This window comes from Colius striatus, chromosome 4 (assembly GCF_028858725.1).
Source record: "Colius striatus isolate bColStr4 chromosome 4, bColStr4.1.hap1, whole genome shotgun sequence".
Classification (NCBI taxonomy): domain Eukaryota; kingdom Metazoa; phylum Chordata; class Aves; order Coliiformes; family Coliidae; genus Colius; species Colius striatus.
In genome coordinates this window covers 38052889-38078927 of record NC_084762.1, presented here as the reverse complement: position 1 = coordinate 38078927, position 26039 = coordinate 38052889, and the positions used below count along the sequence as shown (strand labels likewise).

Below are 26039 nucleotides of genomic sequence, written 5' to 3'. Positions count from 1 at the left end.
TAAGGACACTAGAACAAGGCTAGAATTAATTTCAGTTACCAGTTTGGGAGTGCCAAATAATGATTAAGAAAGCAACAGCATATGTGAGATTTATCTTACTAATTCCAGAAAACGATAATCACCGTTAAGCAATTAAGCACTGTTTATCTGACTTAACATAGCTGTAGAAAGTGACATGAAGCAATTGACTAAATCAAATCAGTCTTTCAAAATAATTATCAATACATGTTATTATTCCGTAAGATGAAAAGGATTCATTTTCAACTTGAGGAGTTAAAAAAGTAAGTTTCTCTCTGCCTTGCTACACTTAGCAGAGGCAGGAAGAGTCTCTGCTTCAGGACCATTCCTCCCCAAGACAGAGATAGCTGTCTCAAAGCCAGTGATCCAAAAAAAGCTGTATTTAACACTTGTCAAAATGGAAAACCGTAAAAACTTTAGATGGGAGGAAGTAAGTATAAAAACATGGGTAAAACACACAGTTACAAACTTCTGTATTTTTTAATGAGATTTCAAAAATTCTTACTTTTAATTAAGATATTCCAGTACAAAGTTTAAAAATTGGATAAACAAAGAAACGAAGCAATAAAGTTATGCAATTAGCGTTTTCAAAAACACAGTTTACATCTGCTAAAAGACATTATTTTGATAACACTACTAAATCATATAAAGGTAAGCTTAACAGCTGATTTTACTAAAATGATCCATTTGGTTATTTTTATTTACTAAACACTAAGAAAGATGAAGACCTGTTTTTAATGTCCTGGCTTGCAATTGCTTTATCAAAATTAGCTTTATTGAACTGCAGTGCACAGTACAGCTCTGCATCCCAAATTGATGAAGATTTAGAACTTTCAATGAGAGGTGAATTTTATATATGAAAACTATTTTACTAATAAATCTGGAAGTTATACCAATGGAATAAAGTTCTTATCATCAAAGCTCTTTTTTTAATTTTTTTTTATCAATATAGTTGTATACAATTGCCCAGCTAATTTGTAGAGTTTTGCTTGTTAGTAGTCTGGAAACAAATATTATACTACTAACAAAAATCATATGATGTACATATGATGATACTCATAGTTTCTACGGTAGTTTGAAAAATTTTTATGAAATGGAATATCCCGATTCAGGTCATACAGCGACTACACAAAGATTATACTAAGCTTCTTAGACTAAGTGTTCTGCAAGGAATCTTCAGTACTGACCTGATGTTCATCAATTATAATCGATTTTGGCAGATAAGTACACTAAACTCAAAGAAAAATGTTCTCACTCACTGCAACGTCCTACTAATAATATGACTATTATCATTTGTAAAATAGAGATATTTGTAATTATTGTAATACTATTGTTTCATATTCAGTGGTATTTTCATGAATTCTAACCTTAAAGTCCTGTGCAACCAGGACTACACTTTTTAGACAAGTTTCAGAGTACAATTCTGGCCTGTTATGAGCATAAGCCATGCCATGTTTCAACTGTCTTCAAAAAGCCAGGCTGGACATTGTTATTTTGTCTGTTATTCATTAATTTGATATTTCATGTACATATCAACTCTTAAGTGTGCTCAAGTATGTACTTTGAGCAATTTAAATAGTTTGGTCAACTGTATCTTAATGCTTTGAGTCTCTCTTGGGACAAAAACCCTTCTTTCTTTGCCAGCTAAGCAAAAATAGCTGAAATCTATGCAGGGATTCGTAGATCCTGTGTAGGAAATGGATACCATCCATTCTATAACTCCAGTCTTGGATCTAAACAGTTAAGTCCCCAATTTTAAACAGTTGATAAGGTGTAAGGAAAGTAAATGTTGTCATTTACATCAAATTAGTCTCCAACATTTGTAGTCAGTACTTTCTCTTAAGATCACTTTCCTATTTGTGTTTCTCTCAATGGCTGCTTAACAGCCTTTCACTACTAGACAAAATTCATTACTTATGTTCTTTAAATGAAACTTCAAGTATCGTCTGCAAAAATAAATTATATTATATTATAAAAAATATAATTTGCCAGTGATAGAACTAGTAATAAACTATTTTAGATTTTCAAAAGGGTAGCTCAGCAGAAGACTAGATACATATATGAATCACTGCAGAAAATGTCAGAGGCATATAAAAACAGACTGTTAAATATGGCTGATCAAAGCCTAAAGAATCTTACCAATTCCAATGCAAAAAGGCTATCATCTTCCCAAACATTTTCAGAAATAGCATCACCAATAAGGAACATGTCTTCAACAAGCAATTCAAGAACTTCCATCGTCATTCTCCTACTGCCTAGGAATACAAATTAAAGGATAAATTCAAATACAGACAAAATATCATATGATGTTCAGAAAGCAACACTTTGAAAAAGTGATTGTTCTGAATCTGAAATTCCACTAAACCGATGCTAAATCACATAACAACTAGCCAAAAATCATAACAGAAAGGATTAAAGCAATTATATCCTTAAAAAAAGACTGCATTTCCTTAAATCCTATTGTGCTAAATAAACTTTACTACAGTTGTAAATCCAATTACTGGACATCTTTGAAGTTCAGAAAGAAGTCACTTAGATTTCCCATCAAAAAGCTAGACTACAGGGCTTCCATATATGTACTATATATTCCTGTCAATGTGCAATTTTGGTACAGTAGAAGTGGCTTTCTTTCCGGATTCAAAAAGCCTTCAAAAAGGGAAAGGAGGACCAAGGAAAATACAAGCTAGTCAGCCTGACCTCCATCGCTGGAAAGGTGATGGAACAACTCACCGTCAATGTTGTCACTAAACATATGAAGGAGAGGATGGTTATCAGGAGTCAACATGGATTCACAAAGGGGAAATCCTGTCTGACAAATCTGATAGCCTTCTATGAGTGCATAACTGGCTGGCTAGATGAGGGGAGAGCAGTGGATGTCATCTACCTTGTCTTCAGCAAGGCTTTTGACACCATCTCCCAAAATATCCTCAGAAGCAAACTCAGGCTTGGATGAGTGGACAGTGAGGTGGATCGAAAGCTGGTTGAATGACAGAGCCCAAAGGGTGGTGATAAACAGAGACAAGTCAAGTCACACGCCTGTGGTCTCGGATCTGAGACCAGTCTTATTCAACATCTTCATCAACAACCTGGATGAGGGGACAGCGTGCAACCTCAGTAAGCTGGCTGATGACACCAAACTGGGAGGACTGGCTGATTCCCCAGAAGGCTGTGCTGCCATTCAGTGGGATCTTGACTGGCTTGAGAGTTCAGCAGAGAGGAACCTCATGAGGTCCAACAAGGACAAGTGCAGAGTCCTGCATCTGGGAAGGAACAACCTCATGCACCAGTACAAGCTCAGGATTGACCTGCTGGAGAGCAGCTCTGCTGAGAGGCACCTGGGAGGTCTGGTTGATATTAAACTAACCATGAGCCAGCAATGTGCCCTCGTGGCCAAGAAGGCCAATGGCATCCTGGGATGCTTCAAGGACAATGTAGCCAGCAGGTCAAGGGAGGTTCTTCTCCCCATCAATTCTGCCCTGGTGAGGCCTCATCTGGAGTTCTGTGTCCAGTTCTGGGTTCCCCAGCTCAAGAGGGAGAGGGAACTTCTGGAGAGAGTCCAGTGCAGGGCCATCAAGATGATCAGGGGACAAGAGCAACTTTTCATATGAGGAAAGGATGTGGGACCTGGTGCTGTTTAGTCTAGAGAAGAGGAGACTGATAAGGGATCTCATTAATATTTACAAATAACTAAATGGTGGATGTCAGGAGGTTGGGGCATCACTTTTTCCAGTTGTATCTAGTGGCAGGACAAGGGCTAATGGGATAAAGCTGGAACACAAAAAGTTCCATTTAAACACAAGGAAAAACTATTTCACTGTAAGAGTGAGGGAGCCCTGACACAGGCTGCCTAGGGAGGATGTTGAGTCTCCTTCTCTAGAGATTTTCAAAACCTGCCTAGACATATTCCTCTGCAACCTGATCTAGGAGGACCTGCTTTAGCAGGGGAGTTGGACTAGATGATCTCTAAAGGTCACTTTCAACTTCTACCATTCTATGATTCTATGATTATATTGAGATCATCTTTAGAAAGGCAAAGAGATAAATAACCATTTTATCTACTTTTACTCCACACCAATTTCCACCCCACCTTTTTTTAGGCTAATATTTATTTTCATTGCTCCTTCTGACTCAGTATCTCTTAATAACGAGGCTAATCTGGCCTGTCTATTGGTTACTTTTATATTTGGTAATGTTTTATGCTTCAACACAGGGCCACAAAGAAACCTAGCCTGAGCTTAAACATTTACAGCCTACATTTACCACAAATATAAACCTCTCCCTAACACCCTCAGATCATAAGACAATAGAAGAGAAGCAGTCAAAGGCTAGAACATTTCATCAAGAAGGTAGAATATCTGGAATCAGACCAATTTTTTTCAAGCTCATACAACAGAAGATGCCAAAACCATCTGACATCCTGGGGAACCATATGGTGACAGTTTCTCCCAAATACTCCATTTAGTGCTACTGTTGGCTTAGTTACTTGTTGATGGTATGTTTCTATTTAAAACCATGGATGGATTTCATACACAACCATTGAATTTCCAATTTTTTCTTTAACTACTGTAAAAATTTTGCATTCTTCAAAATCTGTTAAAAAAAGAAAGCAAGCTTTACTGCTTTTATGACTGAACATTAATTTCCATCACTTTTTCTATCTTTTGCAGATTTTACACTCTGTAGAAGCCTTGTTGATATACTTGAGGCAAATTGTGTGTGTGTGAGACTATATATGGAGTCACAACGACCACAACTCATACAATTTGCAGCCTAAGTGATCTGCTCTGAGTGAGCATATGGCAGAGAATGGCAGTGGGCCTTTTTGAAAGCCTGCTTTTTCCTATCTCACAAAGTGTTGTTTTCCATTTATTTTAGAAAAATGCTTCCAATTTGAAGATTAAATGTTTAAAAAGTTCAAAAATCACTTTTTCAATCTTTACAGTTATTTTGCAAATTCTTAATTCAATTTCTGTGCTTAAAACATTTGAAAGCTGACTTAAGTTCCTTCATTATAATGCAAATATTAAAAAACAGAGGTTTAAAGTTATTGTTTCAGAAATATTTTTAAGCTAGTAACTAAACATAACATCTGCAACAATGCTTTGTTGCACCTGTGATGATCTACAGGCATGCAAGTTCATTCCAACAAACTACTCAAATTTATCAACAAAGTACTTACTTCTCAATACTTGTGGCAATTAGTATGTATTACGAGTTCATTATTACTAAATGCACAGTAACACATATATAATCAATGACTGACTGTAAAACAAATCTTCTGCTGTTCAGATTTAAATAATTAAGACATGCAGTATTAACATTGAACTTCTGACAAGTATAGTACCTCAAAACTGATCACATAGAAAGAAAAAAAAAATCCATAAACCAAAAAAACCAAGCATCCACAAGCCATATCACAATTGATTTCTGAAGTTACTTCACTCACAAGAGAGGTTAACATACACAACAGAATTTAAGCTGAATTGAAATATACATTATACTGTAAAACACAACCAGGTGAATTTTACGGTAAACTGTTTTTTCTTTACCCAGTAATTTAAACAGTTAGAGAATAAAATCTACATTATACCATATAAAGTGATAATAATGTTAGTAAAGATGCCTGCTGATCTTGCTGAAGAAAATAATTCAGAAAATATAACCACAGAAGAAACAGTGTACTAATGGGTGTCCCTGTCTTACAGAAACATAGCGTGTCTTTGGATCACAGGAATTCAGATCAATGGGAAAAGGATAAAAATATTAGTTTGCTTACAATCTAGATCTCATCATAGCACAGTGGAAGAAAGAAGAAATATCATCCATTAGTTTAAAAAGCATAAAAATATTGTGGGAAAGAGAAACAGACCAACTTCATCTGAAGATGAAACTAAATTAGTTTTGTGATAAGATTTAAAGAAAGAATCTTGAAAGATAGAAAACCTTATTACTTTAACTGTGCAGATTTGAAGTGACATGCACCAGAAATGCAAATAGAAACACATCTTCTACAGTTTTATATTATAAATAAAAAACAAGATGTCACAAGTTATGAATATTCTTGTGAAGAATTAATATTTAAATATCACTACTCTGAAAGTAGAAAATGAAACTTTCATTCCTTTTAGTTTCGTTTATTGCCAAAAAAAAGAGGACTGAATAAATTTCCCATGGACACAAATCAATGCTGACATTACTATCAAATACACACACATATTAGTGTTTTGTGACAAAAGGGAACATCCCAAAAAGTTATAAAGAATTGTGAATGCAACAGTATTTACAGTGTTCTGTGAACCATAATATAAGTATCATATATATTTAATGCCATTTTTTTAAGTTAAAGCCTTTACCTAGCTCAGGCATATTGAGAAAACAACTTTTAGTATTCCAGTCGTACATACATACATACACATTTCCAGCTCCTGTATTTGAGAATTTTATCATGTTTACCAATATCGGTATTGAATGACAGTGTAGTACCGCTCAATACTACTTTAGACAACTTAAGAGCAAAAAGACTGTCTTTTCAAAAAGGCTTTGCAATTCAGAACCTTCGAAAGTTAAAATAAAAATCATTAGTTACAATTAGACTATCATTACTTATGTTTCTTAAAACAAACTTATAATTCGTTACTGCATTCTTAAGTCTAAAAACAAATCTCTTCCCAGAAATTGTGTTTATTTCTTGAACAAGAGGAAAACTCCTTGCTTAAAGACACTGGAAGACACATTTGTTGACTATGGCTGTTTTTTCATCTTCTTGAATTACTTTCTCCACAGACATACCATTTTTCCACCACGCTCTCATTTCTTCCTACAACCACTCCTCTACAATAGTAAAAAAGTACTTGAAATCTCTGCAGCAATTCTGGAAATCAAATACAGGTTTCAAGCTGAACAAAGTCCCTAGAAAAGAACTGTTATAAATAGCTACAGTATATCACTAATCATCTGTATCTTATTTATTTGAGGTACTCACCTCATAATATCAACTTAGGTTTGTACTAAAGATAGGAAGGATACAGAAGTTAAATACTTAATTCAAAACTTTCTCACCTGTTCTTAGAAGAGGTATTGCATTTTCTAAGATTGAAACACAGAACTGAGGAAGGCTAAGCTGTTTCATCTGTAATTCTAAAGTGTCCTCATTTTCAATATCTGGTAGGTCAAGATGTACTGCATCAAGTGGGGAATGCAGAGAGATTCTGGAGTTTGCATTTGCTTGAGTACTGTTTCCACTTAACAAACAAATAAACCAAATCAAACAAACAAACAAAAAGAGACATAGTTAATTATCCCAAAGAGAAAATCCATATACATATAGATATTAAAATCAGCATGAAGTATTTTAATGTCCTCCTTCCTTAATGCATATGCTTCCTTCCATTCCAACTTTTCTCTGCTATTCACCAGTGTTGCAGAAGAGGGGAATTTTTTTTGTTGTTTTTTCAAATGTCAGAACTAGTAGCATTACAAGTGAATGCCTACTGGCTTAGCAGTCATTTTCACATACACATAAAAATGCATACTGGATGAAAAACACATGCAAACAATACAAAAGAGCAAGAGACTTTGATTTGCAAAGAATACAAAAGAGCAAGAGACTTTGATTAACAAGATCTATCAGTTACTTGAAGCAAGGCCACTTCCTAAATCAAATTTCAACCTGAACTGTATCCACTACGTTAAAACTCTTCAATGAAGCTAGCAACAAGAATCCTTCAAAGGAAAATTAAGTGTGCCCTATGTTTAAGCCTGCAGAACTTCTTTATCCACTGTAAAACAGAAATTATTCCCTTGCCCAATAAAGTCTAAAGCATAACCAAGAATATATTATATAACAACTATATGTATAATTTAAAAATCAAGCTCTACATATAGTTCACCATTTTATTATTTTACAACTGTTTTCAAAAACAATCTATTTTCAGTATTATAATTAATACAACTCAGTACAAATGTTTTCTAGTGTTTTCTCTTTTCTGAAAAAACAATTAGCAATCATGCATCGCTTTAAAAAACCTGTATAACCTTTCCAGTTGTTTTTTTGTTTGGTTGCCTTTTATTATGAAACAAGCTGAAGAAACTGAATTGTGGCATGACTGTGTTACATTATATTGTCTAACTAAATGTAAAAGATGTCTGAATAATAGAAATTAACAATTTTAAAAGAAATTGATTTTAAGAAGTTGATAAAAGACTAATAAAATAGTTCACCCATACATGGTGGTTCTGATGGTACTTACCAGAGGTGAAGGAAGGAGAGGTATCAATCATAAAAACAATTCAGGAGAGGAAAGGTTAAGTTCCCAGGGAGAATTTGAAACAGATAAACAGATAGATTGTAGAGTCTCAAGATTTAAGAACAAGGAAAGCCAAGAGTTACACATAGAATAGCATTAATTGTAATAGAAATTATTTGTTTACTTTGAAAAAATGCAAGATTCACTAGAAGCAGTTCTTCTATATCAGAATCAGTAATGTCAGAGCAACACACAGTCATTTCCCTCTATCATATTTTTCTTCACTGTGTCTCTGGGATAAATTACATTTTTGTAAGAAAAGGGATTCATGGACAGTGAGTAGTTCCACTGCAGCACACAGGATGTAAGATCAGTGCACAGTCATGAATGGTTTATAACATAGCCTTATACTTTTAATAATTTACCACTCCATGGTTTGTAGATGTCTCATCACCACCCTAACAGGTGCTTACTCTTATGTAAATTTCCTTACTACTCTGATAGCCAGGCCATCTCTATCTCTTGCACAATTACCAGTCACTACTAAACGGTTATCTGTTCAACTTGGGAAAACGGTCAAGTCTTAGAATGCATAAAGCCTGAGTTAATTTACAGTGCAATAGCATTTCTAAAATTTAAATATAGATATATATATATATAAAAATTAAGATAAGTAAAAATAATCTTTTAACATAATGACATTTAGATACTTACAATTAAGTGCATGAGCTATTCCCATCTATAATAGCATAGTCTGTTTGAATACCTGGAGCTACTCAATCACTAAGCCAATATATCATAGAGATTCAAAAGAGCTGCCAACAAGGACATAGTAAGGATTCATAAGAACTTTTAAATTCCCAGATACTAAGACACTGGCTCTTGAACAGAAGCTTTAAGTCTGTTGTGTGAAGATGAGTAACAAAACTACACACACAAAAAAACCCTCAACGTTTTGAAGGTATGCAGATAATTTATAATTTCACATTGGAGTCAAATTTACGGATGTTATACAACTGAAATCTGTTGCCAGATTTAACAACAAACTTTAAAGTCTTTAATGGAAGTCTTCATACAGCATAGCATTTTTGACAATACTGTACACTGTTATCTATGGGATGACTTCACTCAACTTAAAAGAACTTACAGGGTCATTTGCTAAGGAAAAAGGAAAATCCCTGACTTTACTTACATGCACAAGCAATAACAATTGATACTAAGAGATTTCACTCAAAATGTTGGTTGGTCATAGAATGTGGCAGGTAAAACTAATCTTAGGTATCCTGAACATAAAAGAACTGCTCAATTCACAAACGTAGTTTGAATTTTCACAAGTTATCAAAAGTTTTACATCATCCCACACACTGATAAGGAGCTGACAATATAATCCTGAATGAATAATTTCTTTTGAAGTGTAAATTATTTCCTATTTTATTCACCTGGAAGATGCTGCATCCCAATCCTGACCATCTCCTCTGGGACGCTGAACTGTCCGTCCAATCACAGATGGCCGAGGGCTACTACTTCCAAGCGATGGATTCTGAGAACGAGGTGGTGCTCTTGCTTCTTGACAGTAAGATGAATTCTGGGAAGCTGTGCCTTTATGTAACATAAACCATACTTTCCATTATTCTGACAGATAATACACAGAAAAATAATGGTAAAAGTAACTAAGGTAGAATATGGAAAACAGTAATAAATATTAGTGAGCTAGAACAGCTCCATCTCTGTCTAGTAGCAGTCCAGAAACTCGATTCCATGGCAAAACCACTGAAAATTACAGTTGAACTGTAAATCCTGAGTTTGAAAGATACAAACATAGTTTCTCACTAAGGCTATTAGATTTGTTGATGTTGTAACTCAGTTATCAAAGGAATAGCGACTATCGTTTAGGACATCAAATATAATGGCAATTTTATGAAGAGAAGCAGACTATCGATTTACAGAAACAAAGTTGATTAAATTCAGCTGATAAAATGGAAACAGGAAGATCATTATAACTAATTTACAAAATGAAATCTAAAAAATTTTAGCATTAAGAACATTGTGAAATAGACATATTGACTGCAAAATCCAGAATAATTATTATTTTCAGTCATAAAATATAAAATATAAAATTAGTATAGCTCATGAAATTAGTAACTAAGTTGTTAAGCACTAATAGCTTGAAAACTTCTCTGAGAGCCTGCCCAACTTTATTTTCCATATTTCATTTATTTTTACTTTAAAATCTCTTTCCTGCTGATGCAAAAACAGTTGAATACTGGGAGAAATTGATGAATGGAGAATCCTAGGCAATTGTAAAAACGAGTTAGTATTCTAAAATAATGAAAGTACTCCAGAAATATTTACTAACATGAATAGTACTGGACACCATCATTTAGTAAAACAGTTTCACAAGATTACACTTGCTATGAAGTTGTGGGTTGGCTTTTTATTTATTTTTCTCAATCATTTTAGATAATCTTACCGGAAGAAAAAAAAAAAACAGTACTTCAAAAATTTACCTACCTTGCTCCATGGCAGAAAAACTTGGATCTCTGTGAAAATTAAGTCTGCTTCTCAAGAAGATGCACAACTGGTGCAGACATGATACAGCCTGCAAAGCTAAGCAGTGTCTTCCATCTCCCCCAAAAGCCAGGTTTAGCAAAGATAAAAGGCTCTGCAAATACAAAAACATCAGCTAAGGTATCTCAACATTGATGCACCTTCAAGAATAACCATGTCAGCAAGAATCTTGCACTAAATACAGTTAACAAAGGTTTCTAAGTGCTTAAAAATCACAGCAAAATAAATAAATAAATAGATAGATAGGCTTAACTGTTGTTTTCTTACTGAATGCAAGGCTATCAGACCTAAGGTAAAAAGCTCAGTTCAATATTGTACTTCCAGTAAAGCCACTATTTTCATAACGGGAGCTCATTCAAGGGTATGTATATGATAGTGATACAATTTTGTCCTACCCAGAAAAAAAAGAATCCAGCTTCATCCCATTACTCCTTGTTCTATTGTTAGGTACTATAGAAAAAAGGAATGCCTCAACCTCCTGACACCCACCATTTAGTTATTTGTAAATATTAATGAGATCCACCCTCAGTCTCCTCTTCTCTAGACTAAACAGCCCCAGGTGACACAGCCTTTCCTCATAAGGAAGTTGCTCCTCATAAGGAAGTTGCTCCCTGATAATCTTGGTGGCCCTGCACTGGACTCTGTCCCTCTTGAGCTGGGGAGCTAGAACTAGACACAGAACTCCAGATGAGGCCTCACCAGGGCAGAATAGAGAGGGAGAAGAACCTCCCTTGACCTGCTGGCCACACTCTTCTTGATGCATCCCAGGATAACATTGGCCTTCTTGGTCATGATGGCACATTGATGGCTCATGGTTAGTTTATTATCAACCAGGGCTCCCAGTCTGTATTGGTGCATGGGGTTGTTCATCTCCAGATGCAGGATTCTGTACTTGCCCTTGTTGAACCTCATGAGGTTCCTCTCTGCCCAACTGTCAAGCCAGTCGAGATCCAGCTGAATGGCGGCACAGCCTTCTGGGGAATCAGCCAATCCTCCCAGTTTGGTATCATCAGCGAATTTGCTGAGGGTACACTCTGTGCCGTCATCTAGGTTATTGATGAAGATGTTGAACAAGACTGGCCCCAGAACTGATCCCTGTGGAACTGCACTGGCCACAGGCCTCCAATGCAACTCCGTGCCATTGAACACCATTTGTATTACTTCACAACACACTTCATTACTGATTAGCAATACAAGTTACAGCAACCAAATAAATTTCTAAACACAATACATAGCTAATATCTTCTTTTCTATGCACCTAGTGTCTACTTAAAGGAACTTTTTTTAGCTATTTTGTTTAGAAACAAATTTTATCATTTACATCAATTCTCACTTGGCACAACTTAAACCATAGTGCAATAAAAACCTTAAACTTTATGTGAATTCTTGCCTGTACAATCTTTGGTCTTTGAAGGAAGATCTCAGCAGGAAAATCTTGCATAATCACATCCTGAAGAAGCTCACACGTACTCCAAATTAAACTCTGGTTGTTACTTCTCAAAGAGCTAAAAATGCAGTTCAGATTTAAATACATATTAAAACAAAAAAAGACCCAACCAGTAATCATTAGCTTGAACACATTGCAATTGCAACACTGAGGAATTTAAAGTAAAAAAATGCTGTAATTCTTTTGTCATAGAATTTTTAAAGTTGAATTATTCCTTGGTTATTCTAATTCTGTATACAATAAAGAACAAATTCAATGCCAATTGTTTTCAAGCCACATGTATAAATCAGTTCCAGAAGAGAAAGGAATTTATTGATTTTGCATTTGAAATTAAGGTAAAAAAGACAGGAAATTCTCTGTGAAGCTAGTGATTATCTCAGTGGTATACAGCAAGTAATCTAATTCTTAACAATAAGAAAGTTTGATACTTTTTATCAATAACAAGTTATATAAAGGAGGAAATTTATTAGCTGTTCTCCAATATGTATATTAGTAAATAAGAGCAATCTTTTGGATATTCTGCTTCATATTTCTTTTCTTTATTTTTTCTGAAACCAATGGGGAAAAAAAAAAAAAATCAAACGTCCAGTTTTCAGGATTTCTGTTCTAGACTCAGGCAAAAAAGATCTGAAATCCTTCAGAGATCTTTCAAAAGGACAAAAAAAAAAATCCTAAAACATTATTCCAAGAAAGCTTACAGTTAAAGTAGGCTTGTTAAATAGTCCATCTATGCCAGCACTGCCAGCTGTGCTGGAAAACTAATCACAGCTCTGTGTCAACTCATAAGGAATCCCAACTACAGAACTTTTCTTTGGGTCACTTCAAACACTTATTCTAAATGAAACAAACAAACAAATAAAAAAAAATGATCTGAATGATTCAACATCTGGATGAGGCATTGTACCTAAACATCAGCCTAAACCTAGTTAAGCTACTACTGCCAAGTGTCCATGGGGGTAAATCATGATTTTATTCCAGTTTGTTCTAAAATTAACTGAATTATATCTTTGATCCACTTGAGTAACTTAAAAGATCGACTGCAGTGTTATGAATAAAGAAAAAGTACTCTGAATTAAACACAAATTATGTAGGTCAACATTAACAGAAAATCTGTCCTACTACAGTTCATTATTTATCTGCTCTGCCCACTTTCCGCACAGCTTTTACAATCACTTACCAAAAATTAACTCATTAGGTTATTTGCAGGAAGTCTAATGATGTGGAAGGACAGAAATTTATAACTTCTACCCAAGAAAAAATAAAACAACATGTGATCAGCAATGTTTAAGTTGTACCTTTCATTTGATGAAAGCACATGCCTGTCTGTCGAAGTCAGAGTTAGCCAAGGAAATGTTGAAAATTTCAAGCATTTCACTGCCAAAAAAAAAAAGTGGATATTTTGCAGTATGCTTTATAAATGTGTTACACTGTATATTTCTATGGCAAAAACTTACAAACTGTATACTATTTGAATTACAAATATCACTTACTAAATATAGACTTGTACAAACTCAAGTATTTCTAAAAATTTTTCTGCAATACCAAAAAAAATACTAAGATCATCTCAAATCAAAGTTAAATAAATTTATTGATGAAAGTTTTAGCAAATAGAAAACACAGCATTAGTGAAAGAGTGCTCAGTACCCCAGGCCATGCTTTCAATCAAACTACAATTTCATTCTTCTACTAAAAGAGTATATATATTAGCATGATCTCCAAAAATAGAAAATTGACCTCAGGATTTTAGTCTTAAAGCAGTTGTAATTATAGTTGTTGCTAAATATTAATAACTTTTAACTAACTCAATTTTAAAGCTATTTTTAACTTAAAATTTGTAATAATTACTGTGCAATCCTAAAGACAGCTAATATACTGCTAAAAACGTGATCTGGTGATTTACATACAGTAACTCCAAAGTCATATTTTACATATCTAGTTCTCAGCACCATATTACATAGTAAATACAACATTCTCCAGTAAACTGCTACTAGTATATTGGCACAGGTAAATCCAATACTGGTCTGTGTTTGTCAGTGAAACATGTTTCATTTTACTAACAAAAAAATAAAAGCATGACACTGGATTTCATTTAGATACAAACTAAAGGCTTCTAAAGGATCTAATCCAGTTTTCTGAAAAGTAGAAATGTACCTCAGACTGTTTCTTGAAAGAAAAAGGTGCTTAAATAGTCACTTTTGATTATTGAACACAGACCTTCTGAAAAGCTTTGGCAATTTAAATATTAATTACAGCACATTTTAAGATACTTTACATATTCAAAAAAAGAGTTACAGTATTTAGTATAAAAAAGAAAGATCACGACAAATGTCATTTTTATAAGCATTATAATTGTAGTTGCTGTGATACTAAATTTCATGGAGTAACAACAGGAGAAAGAATAACCAGCAATAATACTTGTAATGAAATTCAATCTAAATTACAACTCTAAGCACTTTCTGTAATTAACATATTCTTATTTTGTAAGAATAACACGTACCACTGCTTCTTTTGGGAGGTATTTCTAACTGCGACAGATGACTTCTAGCTTGACAAAAGTATCCAGAGAACGATTTCTCTTGAGGCTGAACTGAAACAAATAAAGGGTAAGTCTACAAAAAATGCACTAAAAAAACCCAAATAACCACATACACAACCAAAAGCAAAACTCAATTAAATTCACGCTTTTCCCAAACTGCCACCTTTTGCCCTTAAGTTTTAAGTTATTCTGGAAATTGATTTTAAATAGTCTTAGATGATCAGGAAAGTAGATAAATGTTTACATAATGTTTATTTTTCACAATCATATTCTGAAATTATAAAGTTTTTTTCCATTTTCTTATACTACCTCACACAACATATAAGCAATAGCAAAAATACTTAAACAAAAGGTATTGCCCGATGGGGACCTGGCAGCCAAAATAAACATTTTCCTCTAATCCACTTACGTAGTAATAAAATTAACTTATTTAATTAACCACTTAAAACCTTTTTCTACCAAAACTACTGTCTTTTCAGGTCACGTGAAAAGTTGGCCCTCCCATATATAAGATATATGGTAAAAATCCGCCCTTATGTGGGCACAAGGAGGAAAAGTTAGACGGGAATAATAGAGGCACTGTAAATCACTGTAACAAATCGTAAGCTAGGTAACAGAAGTAACAGCACTTTATATAGATGTGAAGCACTTCACATATATTACCCAAGGTTTACACATTTTTCTATAACCAATACTTTTCCAAATCTAAGCAGACAGTCCATACATCTAATGTGGATTTAAAAATCCTTCTACTAGGATCACTCACTGTTTCAATTTTTTTGGTTTTTAAGTTTTTTTATTATTTGATTAGCTCTCAGATTTGAAGTCTACTATGCAAAGAAAAGCTGCAAAGTACACAGTCTTAACTACAGATTAGTTCAAAGTGGCTACACTGGCTGCCATAAAGGTGTCTTTGGGTGTTTCTTATGTGTCATGCCCTTTTTACATTATAGCAAACAAATATAACACAGTGAAAAAATGGACAGAGAAGGTCTGTTTACAAACAGGATTCTCTTACAGGAATGGTACTATGTGATTTAACCAAGATCACACTTTCTCTGACAGAATCTATTTACTATACACATCACTGATTTCCCAGGAATTATTAGCCTACCATGCCTGAAAACATCAGCTTTTGCTAGCCTAGAAGCTTTTGACTTTATTTACATTTTCAGTAAATCACATTTCAAAATATGTCATTTACCTGGTTGATCTACTGAAGGCTGAGACCGAGTTTGATAACATACTGATAAAGAACTAGAAGGAAGTCCAGAAGGGAGAAAGAATAGTCCATCCACAATCCCATCTATTATGGCCTGAAAGTTTGGATTCACATCAGGGCGAAGCTGAGAGAAGAATTCCACTGCACCAATGTCAATCATTTTCTGAGCAGCAAGTGGATGCTACATTAGGACAAATAACTGATAAAGTTAGACTGAAGAGTCTCGAGCTCTTGGATTAGAGGGAGAAGGCCAGGCAGGGAAGGAAAGGAAAGACCAGTAATCTAAACTTCAGTTATATTTTGCCTTTATTTGTTTAGATCATCCATCAGTGTCAAGGATGGAATATGTTTTCCTCTGCATAGTTGCTGTTTAGCAATTAAAACACGGGAATGTAAGCATCTGAGTTCTCTGAAATTTCTGCAACATTTTTTAATTTTTTTTAAATAAGTTGCACTATCATTCAAATCTTCACTTTCCAAGTATAGTGCAAATGCTTAGCTGCAAAACATGCCCGAAAGAAGAAATTAAGCACTAAATAAGACACCGAAGAAGCAGAGAAACTAATGTACAAATGAAGAATTTTTGTTTTTCAGCTGTCCCTCTGACCCATCTTTTGTCACTCAAATTGATTTAATTTCTGTCCACACATTGGTTTTATTATTCCTATCTTAGTTACACACTCTAAAATCTCACTACACAGAGGTACAAAACAAAATAACATCCAGTTTTACTTAGGTTGAGCATTCTAAAGACATACAGTTTTAATACAGATGAATGTTATTAAGTCATACCTTGATCAAACTGTTGACAAGATTTAGCACTTCCTCTTTCATTGGTACAACTGGAAAATTGAACCATTCCAAAAGATTACGGAAAAGCGCTTTTTCATGGACTAGATCAGCATATGAAATCAAGTTATGATCTAATTTAAACAGAATAGTCTTCAATGATCGTTCTCTTATCTCTGCCAGTTCATGACCTGCCCAAGAAAAAGTGATTAAATAAAAAGGTAAAGCTACCCGACGTAACATTTCTTTCTTGGACAAACAGAATACTGTCATGGATTTGCTGAAAATATCTGGCTTTTATGCTGTCACTATGATGCTTATCAGGAAGACAAACATGATTGTGTTCACCAGCTAATCAAGTATGTTTGCAGGGTGTAAAGTGGTGAAATATTATAAAACACATTGTTTTACGTTTGGCACCAGGCTGTATCAATAGGATGGGCTTTTTCCTGAAGCACATGGCTAAATTCTGAAAACGTTGCAGATGTTGTAGATAATATTAATATTATTTATATTATTTATAATAATATTACTATGAATATATATAATAGTAAATATTGTAGATAATATTGAAAATTCCTCAGACTCATGAATCGGCCAATAAATGTGCTCGAGCCCACTGAATCGAAAGGCACCGTGTGTGAAAGGGAAAGCCTTTGCCATTTCCTTGGGAAGCATCACCGTGTGCCCGTCTGCTCCTCGTCTGCAGCAGGGAATCGAGTGGCAAAGCAAAGAGAAAGAATGAGGGGACGGGGGGGCGGCCGTTGGGACGCGGAGGCCGGGCGGGTACAAGCCGCGCTGCTCGAGTGCCAAGGAAGGAGCGGGAAGGATCCCGGGAAGGATCCCCCAGCTCCTCTCCCTCTCTTCCTCGCTCTCCAGCCCGCAGCCGGGCTCCCACACATAGCTGACGGGCCTGTTGTTGGACGCGTGAAACCCACGCAGCGCTTGTAACGGGCGCGGGGCAGGCCTCTGCCGCCCCCGGGCCCACAGCCCCGCGGAGGGGTCGGGATAGCCGCGGCGCAGCCTGGCCGCCGGGCCCAGAACCCCGAGAAGGAGAGCGGAGCCGTTACCCAGTTTCCTGACGAGCAAGGACAACTCCATTGCACCCCTCTTCCCGCCGGCATTCAACCGCCGCGCCGGTTCCGCCGCCAACCCGCACCGCCTGGCCAACGGCGGCCGCGGGGCACCTTGGGAGACGTAGTCCGCCTTCCTTCCCGCTGTGGCCCGTCGCTTCCTCGACAGCCCCTTGCCGGCCGCGGAGCACGCTGGGAGCGTTCGCGCCCTGCGGAACCCCAGAGCGCACCGGCGGGAGCACACCTACTACAGTTCCCATATGTCCCCGCGCCGGGCGCTATCGGCCCGCTGCGGGTATCGGCGGGGCTGCGCGGCTTCGGAGGGCTGTGGCCCGCCGCGGCCCGGGAAGTGTCCTGGCCCGCGCTCTCCCAGCCTGACAGCTCAGTGCGGGTAGTGCAGGGGCGGTGTAAGGGTCAGCCTGGCGCAGCCGAACGGGCTGTCCCTGGGGCAGCGTTCAGGCTAGTACGAGTTCCAGGACTGATCGCGGTCTGCTGCCCGAGCAAGAGCTGTGACTTCGGTGTTCTGCTTGTAGCTTGAATGTGAGCCCTGCCAGTACCTGTAAAACGGTGGCTTTTCTTAATCCTCAGTTCTGCCGTCGTTCTTCGATGCGTATGCACTGCATTGACTTCTGCAAAGAAAGGATTTTCCTTTCTTGTCTCAGTCCAAACGTGAGAAAAGAAACGGGTGTATTTTTTTAGTACCCACATGGCCCCGAATTTGGAAGCCAGAGAATGATTTCTAGTAATAATTGTGCCTTTGCAAAGATTTCTTTGACATGTCTGACAGCAATCTGGAAACAGGTATTCACAGAATCATAGAAACATTTCGTTTGGAAAAGACGTTTAAGATCATCACTGCGAAGCCCATCACTAAGCCGCACCTTCTAAGCCGCACCTTTTAAGTATCGCCAGGGATGGTGACTTCACCACTTTACTAGGCAGCCCATTCCAATGCGTAACCGTTTCAGTGAAAAAGTTCTTTCTTACTGACTTGTCTTCTTGCCAACTTATTCAAAGCAAATGGATGAGGGTGTGAAGTAGAAGGCAAACCATGAGATATTTGGGGTTTCCTTGTTTATGCAACCTAGACTCCGGAATTACATTGTTTTGTCATGCAAGGCAATTTCATAAAGCAGAGGTTCTTAAACATGCAGTAAAGACACATAGTCCATCTTGGGCTGTCTGACTACATGGCAATCTTATATTTCAAAGATTTTACTTGCTATCATTATTGGAAAAAAAACCCAAAATGACGAGAAGTGGACAAGTGATGGGCATTGTTGTGTGCACATGCTCATTAAGCTTTTGTGTGTAACTTCAGGTGCACAAAAGAAAATAATCTTGTAATAGTCACAGCTTTTTGCGTATCATGTATTGCACAAGAAAGTCCCTTTTTTTCAGCACTCAACAAAAACATGAAGTGCAGTACAGTACATGCAAATAATTTACCAAAGGATGTATGTCACTGCTGTCTCAGCTTATGTGTAATTGTTTTTCCAACCTGGTCTCCATGACTGTGGTGTTCTTTCACAGTAAGCTTACATTAATGTTCTCCATCTGCAGTATCAAGGTTGTAATAAATTCTTACTTGCAACTCAGAACTGTCACTTGTTTTACAAGACAGTATTTTTATCTGTGGAGCAATTAAAAAAAAAAACTTTATTAAGCTAATTATAAATGTACTATGATTGCTGCAATGAGGGCTTTTTTCCACAAGAGGCTGAGCTCCCATGGATTTCTTAGTGCTTTTCAAGAGCAATTACAAAAGAAGCATCACTGACTCAGTAGAAATTCTTTTTTGCTGTGCGCAATATGTAATGAAATATGAAAAGTTCTAATCTGATGCACACAGGGCTGCTCACATTTCCCCAAATAAGACTGCTGGGAACTTTATGAGACCCCATATGAGACTCATGTAATAAAAGAATGGATTTGTATCTCATTTGTCCAGCAAGGAGAAGGAATTGCTGAAGTGGTCATTTCACAAAATAGACTAAATGAAAACATTCAGGAGGAAGAGATGCATCATTCACATCTATAGGAGTGCTCAATCCAGCTCCTTCTGAGCTCTTTATATATGGTCAATCTATATAGCATGAGAAAAACGGTTTTTTACACCGTTTTCAGTGTCTGAAATGATAGCTACATAATGATTCATAGAATTGCTACAAATGCCCAGATGACATCTGCACACCCCACTGCACTGTAAGCGTGGGTATTTCATTCAGATTTTCTTAATTGAAAGCCTAGTTAAGTTCAACTTTAAAAAATATTCCTAACCTTGAAGAGCAGCTTCAATTTTTTTGCTCTTGTTTTAGACCAGTGTGGTGGTTTAGCCCAGTGTCCACCAAGTCATAAAATCACTGCCAAACTGGACAAGTGAGAGAGAGAAATATAACAAATGGCTTGTGAGTCAAGATAAGGACGGAGAGATCACTCAACAATTAGTATCACGGGCAAAACAGACTCAACTTAGGGAGAAAAAGGTTTGATTTATTAAAGGAACAATAAGAGCAGGGAGATGAGAAATAAAACCATCTAAACTCCCCACACTGCTCCCTCTTCCTGGGACTCTGTTTCCTTCCCCCCCAGCAGCACAGGAGATGGGGGTTGCAGTCAGTTCATTGCAGATGGACTTCGCTGCTGCTTCTTATCAGAGGGAGGCCTCCTCACACTTCCCATTGCTACATTGTGGTGTCCATCCCATGGGAGACAGTCCCTCATGAACTTCTTCAGCATGGGTCCTTCCCATGGGGACAGCTCCTCACACCCTGCCCCAACGTGGGTCATCCTTCAGGTACTGACTACTACTGCCTGAGTCCATCACAGGATCATAAGTCCTGATAGCAAACTTGCTCTGGCATGGGTTCCTCTCCCGCCATGGACTCCCATGTCCTGCCAGATACTTGCTCCAGAGTGATCTTCCCATGGAGTCACAGCCTCTTTCAGACATCCACCTGCTCCAGTGTGGGGTCCTGTGAGTGGATCTCTGTTCCTTGGTGGCCTCCATGGACTGCAGGGGCACAGCTGCCTCACCATGGTCTACACCACATATCCCAGGGGAATCTTTCTTCCAGGGCCTAAGCACCCATCTTTCCATCCTTCTCCACTGACCTTGGTGTCTGTGGAGATGTTTTCACATTCTCACTCCCTGTTTAGCAACTGTGAAACAACTTCTTCCCCTTCTCAAATATTTTACTTACACAGGCATTACCTCCATCATTAATTGGCCAGGGCTAGGCCAGGTGCAGGGTCCACCTTAGAACTGACTGACCCTAACCCTGTGAGTTACAGGGAAAGTTTCTGCCAACTTTTTATTTAAAGAAGTCACCCCTGTAGCTCTCCCGCTACCAAAAAACCTGGCCCAGACCAAAACCAGAAAAGAGGTGGTTGTATACCCAAAATAGTGATTTGGGAGCACACTGTATCAGCTGGTGCAATGTATTTTATACTATCATGACTCAAGATTGATATTCAAGATGATCACAAGTAATCAAGTTTTCCTTGTTAAAACAGAGGAGCAATATGTTACGGGCAGTGTGTATATAAAAAAAATAATAAAAAAGGAAAATAAAACCCACCAACTTGTTACTGGATGTTAAAAATAAAAAAAAAAAAAGAAAAAAGTGGATGGGTTCAGTAATTATTGTTGGCATTGTGAGACAGCCTAAATAGGAGAAAACTAGTCTCTCATTACTGGGAGTGCTGATTCCCTCTGTGTCTTCATCTCTTGTTTTGGACCTCCACTACTGCCTCCACTTTACCTCTTACCTCCTTATTTCCATTAGCTTGCAGATTCTCATAACTGCTTCTGAAGCCATTTTGACTTTTTACTATCCATTGGCATTGTTTAACATGGATGTCTCTTCTACCATGTATATGCTTAATGATCTGCAGTCAAAATGTGTAGGAGTTCCACCACTGGGGAAATTAGTCACTGAATCTCATTTACCTTGTCTCTTGTTGCTTCCTTATTGCACTCTGCATAAGATGAACATTAAAGAGCTGCCTACTCCTGTCTCCTCACAAGCTCAGTTTCTGTAATTCCAGTAACTGTTTTTCATCTTTTATGTATCTGTTGCGTTCTACCCCAATAAGCTGGTGACAGGTAGACAAGTAGTGGACATTGTTGTGTGTCTGGGCTCAAGAAGTTTTTACCCATAAATGCAGGTGAACATATTAAGATGGCTTTGTAATCTTTGTGGTTTTGTGAAGAGTTTTTCACTAAAACCATCTTTTAGCACTTCAAATATTTCAAATTTCCCTTCAGCCAAATAATATACAGAGAGATGAGCTTGAAAAAAACTTCCTGTTTTTATAGAGTTTTCAGACTGATTTATTTTTATTTATCACTGCTGTAATTCATTCATTGAAGGATGAAGTCTTATTATCTCTGCATTCTTTTTTCAAAGCTGTCTTTTCACAGCAGTTTTTTCCTTTCCTTATTTTATTTGAGTTCTGTCCTTTTACATTCCTAAAGTTCTCTGAAGATCAACGTATCAAAGACTCTATCTGACAGGGTCTTGATACAATTTTTGATAATTTTGTTGCTGTGCTTCTGAGTTTAACTGTTGCAAATTCTAATTTTCCATGAATTTCCTGCTGTCTGGTTTTTCACCTATGTCAAAGAGCAGCTACGTTACAAAGAAACATCAGGGCATGTTAGATGCAGAAAACATGAATTCCAGGTGCCTGTCTGAAGGGAATGCCAGATAGGGACTGTGATGCCCAAACCTCACTGACTGCTATAGTTAAAATGGACATTACAATTTGCCAGCAGAAAGAAGATTGCAAAATGGGAGGAGAGAATGCAAAAATGATGAGAAAACTGGGAATGGAAGGAGACAGAATGGACAAGAGTTTAGATGAGGAACTCCCCAGCTAAGAAAAACATCTCTATATATTAACCACCTTCTCCATTTCTCTCTTGATTCATTTGAGGGTCCACTTAAAAGTATCCTTTCCTGTCCTGAAGCCCTTCCTCATTCAACTGTCAATCTCAGCTTTCTCATCCTTCTCTGTTCACTAGTAGCTATTGGTAAAAAAGTATCTAAACTGCAAAAAAAGAAGAAATCCCAACTTGTTGGTTACCTATATATGCAGTCCATACTGGACCTACTGCACATGCACAGTTAAGAGAATCTGGGCAGGTTACACACAATAGCTGTGTGTTTATTGCTTTAGCCAATGACCAGATTCCTGTAATTAGTAGTCAAAATCAGTGGGATGGTAGTGGACTTACAAAGGTTTTCAGTGGAGTTTCATGTATACAAACTCTTTCCTTTCTGTTTTCTGCAGCCAGGAATGGTATTTTATTATTGTGTTATCTTAAAGCTTGTGGAAAGAGGTACTTTAAAGTCCTCAATTTATCTGCTTCCAAATCAGGTATGTAATACCCAACCTAAGTACATATTACAAATGTCTGTGTTTGCAGCATTGCAGCTTGAAATTCTGAAGCTCATTTATGACATTGTTAATTTATTGTTTATGGGGTTTTTTTCCCAATGAGACTTTCTAATTTTCTGTTTTCCTTTTTTATTTTACATTTAACTGGATCTATCTTCTATGCTAAATTACATATGCAGATATGCAAGTGAACTATAGAGTGGTGCAGAAAAAAACACACCTAAATAACTGCTAGACAATTTAATTTCATAAAGATTATTGTATTTGGTGAGTCAGTCAATACCAATATAAATGTCTACCATGGAACTGAGAACAAAAGGCCTTTAAAACCCTAAGTGAAAAAATCATTCTTGTGTGATGTTTAAAACATGTAAAAGCAGATTTTTATACCACAAGTAATGAACATAGTGTAATATGTTGGCACAGGAGGCTGTTAATGCAGATAGTACTAGTAAAACCCCCCAAAAAAAAGATGAGGGAAATTATTGGAGAATGGAACCATAGATAGTAAAGGTACAAGCAGGGATGTGCCCACTGACCTCCAAGGCAGCTTGTTGTGGTCTCTGGGCAGGATGGAGCAGACAGCCCAGGGATAGCAGCTTTCTCTCAGCAGTGTCTCTGGTCCTTACTGTGGGGACAGTTGGATCAGTTGCCCCTGTAAGATGTTTCTTATTCTCTTCTGATGAGTGAATTTAGATCTCATCAAAGGAAACATATCATAAGCAGAAAGGGAATATCACTTTGAGAATGCAGACAAATAGGATTATTAGTCTTTACAACACTGAGAAGAGTCCTCCGCTTTTAGCATTTGTCAGTTTCCAAACCCTTTAAAAGAGAGAGATAGCCCACAGGTGTTTAATGACCTTTTCACAGGTAGCAAGCACCTTCTTCCTTCAGAAATATAAAGCCAAATTATACTGAATGTTGGTATAGTTTTTTTGTGTGATTGGTTTTGTTTGGATTTTTTTTCCAAAATGAAAAAGCTGGATTAAAGTACCATAAATTGTACCTGCATCCACTTCACAGAAAGAGCAGGCAAGGCAATGCCTAACATATGTAACTAGTTTGCTTTATTTGAAAGCACAGTGCATTGCATACATTTTCTGGCTCACAGTTCATAATTACTGCATTTATTTTCCCTTTTATAAACAAATTCTGGTTATATCATTGAAAATTAATAAAGCACTCTGATAAAACCTGTGATGTTATTAAAACATCACTTAAAGCATTTTAGTTTGTATCAAGGCACTTCTGTTACTGCTTTTAGATCACTCAGTACATTGTTTCATGCACTTACTTTCTAAAGACAGTTTATTCTAAAGGGAGGTGCTTCTATAGTTAATTGCTTGGATAATATTAAAGATATCAAAATGGTCTAAAATTCTAGAAAACAATATATTTTTGAGAATTGTTAAATTGGCACAGGGGTTGCTCTTTTCTGCTAATACTAATGCTGTACATCATTGTAAAGGATAAAAATATTTTGGTAATCTTTTCTTGGATTTGGAAGATATTCCGTTTTTAGTCAACATGATGACAATTTTTTGTTTTATTCTGATGTAACTGATTAAATCACTGAGTCTAGGTCAAAACAGGAAATAATTCTTCTTAAAATATTGATGGAGTAATCATCTTGTATCATATTAGTTTATGGACTTGTAAAAACTTCAGGTGATGTTAATAGAGCTCAATATAATTTTGAATGTTATTACTTAATTAGTAATAATAGTATCTACAAGCTATGTAATACTCTTTCTTGCCACAGAAAATGAGTTTTTCGAACTCATGTTGTTACCCCTATGCATCTCAGCCACATAGTTGTTTTTACAAGTCTAGCTATTAATTAACCATTGCACTTCCTTCAGAGTCTCTGAGTTACAGAAGAGAAGCCAGTGTTGAGTGCCTCCCATTTAATACTTTTCTCCAGTGCTACCCTTCTCTTAGAAATAACAAATAATCAAAATAAGTGCCAAAGAAAGGGGAAATTACATTCAGTTTCCATTCTGTCTTTTCAAGAATCTACCAAGTTCCTCAAAATTATGGTTCTCATCACACATAAGAAGTGACCTGCTATTTACACACAGGTCTTACATCCTCCAGACACTGTAGATTCACATCAGGCAGAAAGGACAGAGGGAGAAAATTACTGAGACAATGATTGTAGTGTAAATTACATCCTGGCTTGAGTAGCGAACAATTTCTGAAAAGAAAGATCGAGATGCTTATGCAGCTGTGACTTGACTTCAGATGCAATTGGAAGTGTACATTTTTATGTTTCTCAGTTTCTCTAACTTTTGGAGATATGTTGAAAATACAATAGTAATATGCTGAAATATTTGATAATGGACTTAGATGCCCTTAATCTCATTTTCAAGTAGAAGAAATATATTGGGAAAATTTTATGTCATCAAGATCCTCAAAATTAAAGTAAAATATTTATATTTCTCTCTTGGACACAATTTCAAAGTGGTATATGCATTAATTTCACATTTAGACCTGATTTTTTATATATTGTCCTTAATACAAATCTGTGTGATTTCCTTATTTCTCACATGACTTTCCTAGACTTTGAAACTGAATCTTGGACTTTAGGTATCTTGCAATATCATTCCTTGTCCTCTAAATATTGTTATTGTTGTTTCATTGTTACAGCATGCTTTTATACAGGCACTGTAACTTTCAGAGTCTGATACTGTATATTTCTCAGCTGCTGTTTGTGAAGGCAGCAGAAAGT

The 26039-nt window shown here is 36.6% G+C and overlaps 1 protein-coding gene across 2 annotated transcripts in view; it reads right to left on the bottom strand.

The window, feature by feature from the left end:
* Positions 1 to 17974, bottom strand: part of RTTN (rotatin) — an 85351-nt gene extending 67377 nt beyond the window's left edge. Inside the window, exons 1-10 of one of the 2 annotated variants that reach the window (XM_061994823.1) lie at positions 17897 to 17974; positions 16830 to 17017; positions 16020 to 16218; positions 14777 to 14866; positions 13575 to 13653; positions 12223 to 12337; positions 10776 to 10926; positions 9704 to 9863; positions 7078 to 7259; positions 2158 to 2273 (exon numbers count right to left, since the gene is read on the bottom strand). In XM_061994823.1, coding sequence (XP_061850807.1) covers positions 2158 to 2273; positions 7078 to 7259; positions 9704 to 9863; positions 10776 to 10926; positions 12223 to 12337; positions 13575 to 13653; positions 14777 to 14866; positions 16020 to 16218; positions 16830 to 17017; positions 17897 to 17927 — 1311 coding nt within the window. In that variant the 5' untranslated portion in view covers positions 17928 to 17974. Of the gene's footprint in view, positions 1 to 2157; positions 2274 to 7077; positions 7260 to 9703; positions 9864 to 10775; positions 10927 to 12222; positions 12338 to 13574; positions 13654 to 14776; positions 14867 to 16019; positions 16219 to 16829; positions 17018 to 17896 lie in introns of those variants that run through there. The other variant, XM_061994822.1, reaches the window with a different exon arrangement.
* Positions 17975 to 26039: the final 8065 nt, after the last annotated feature.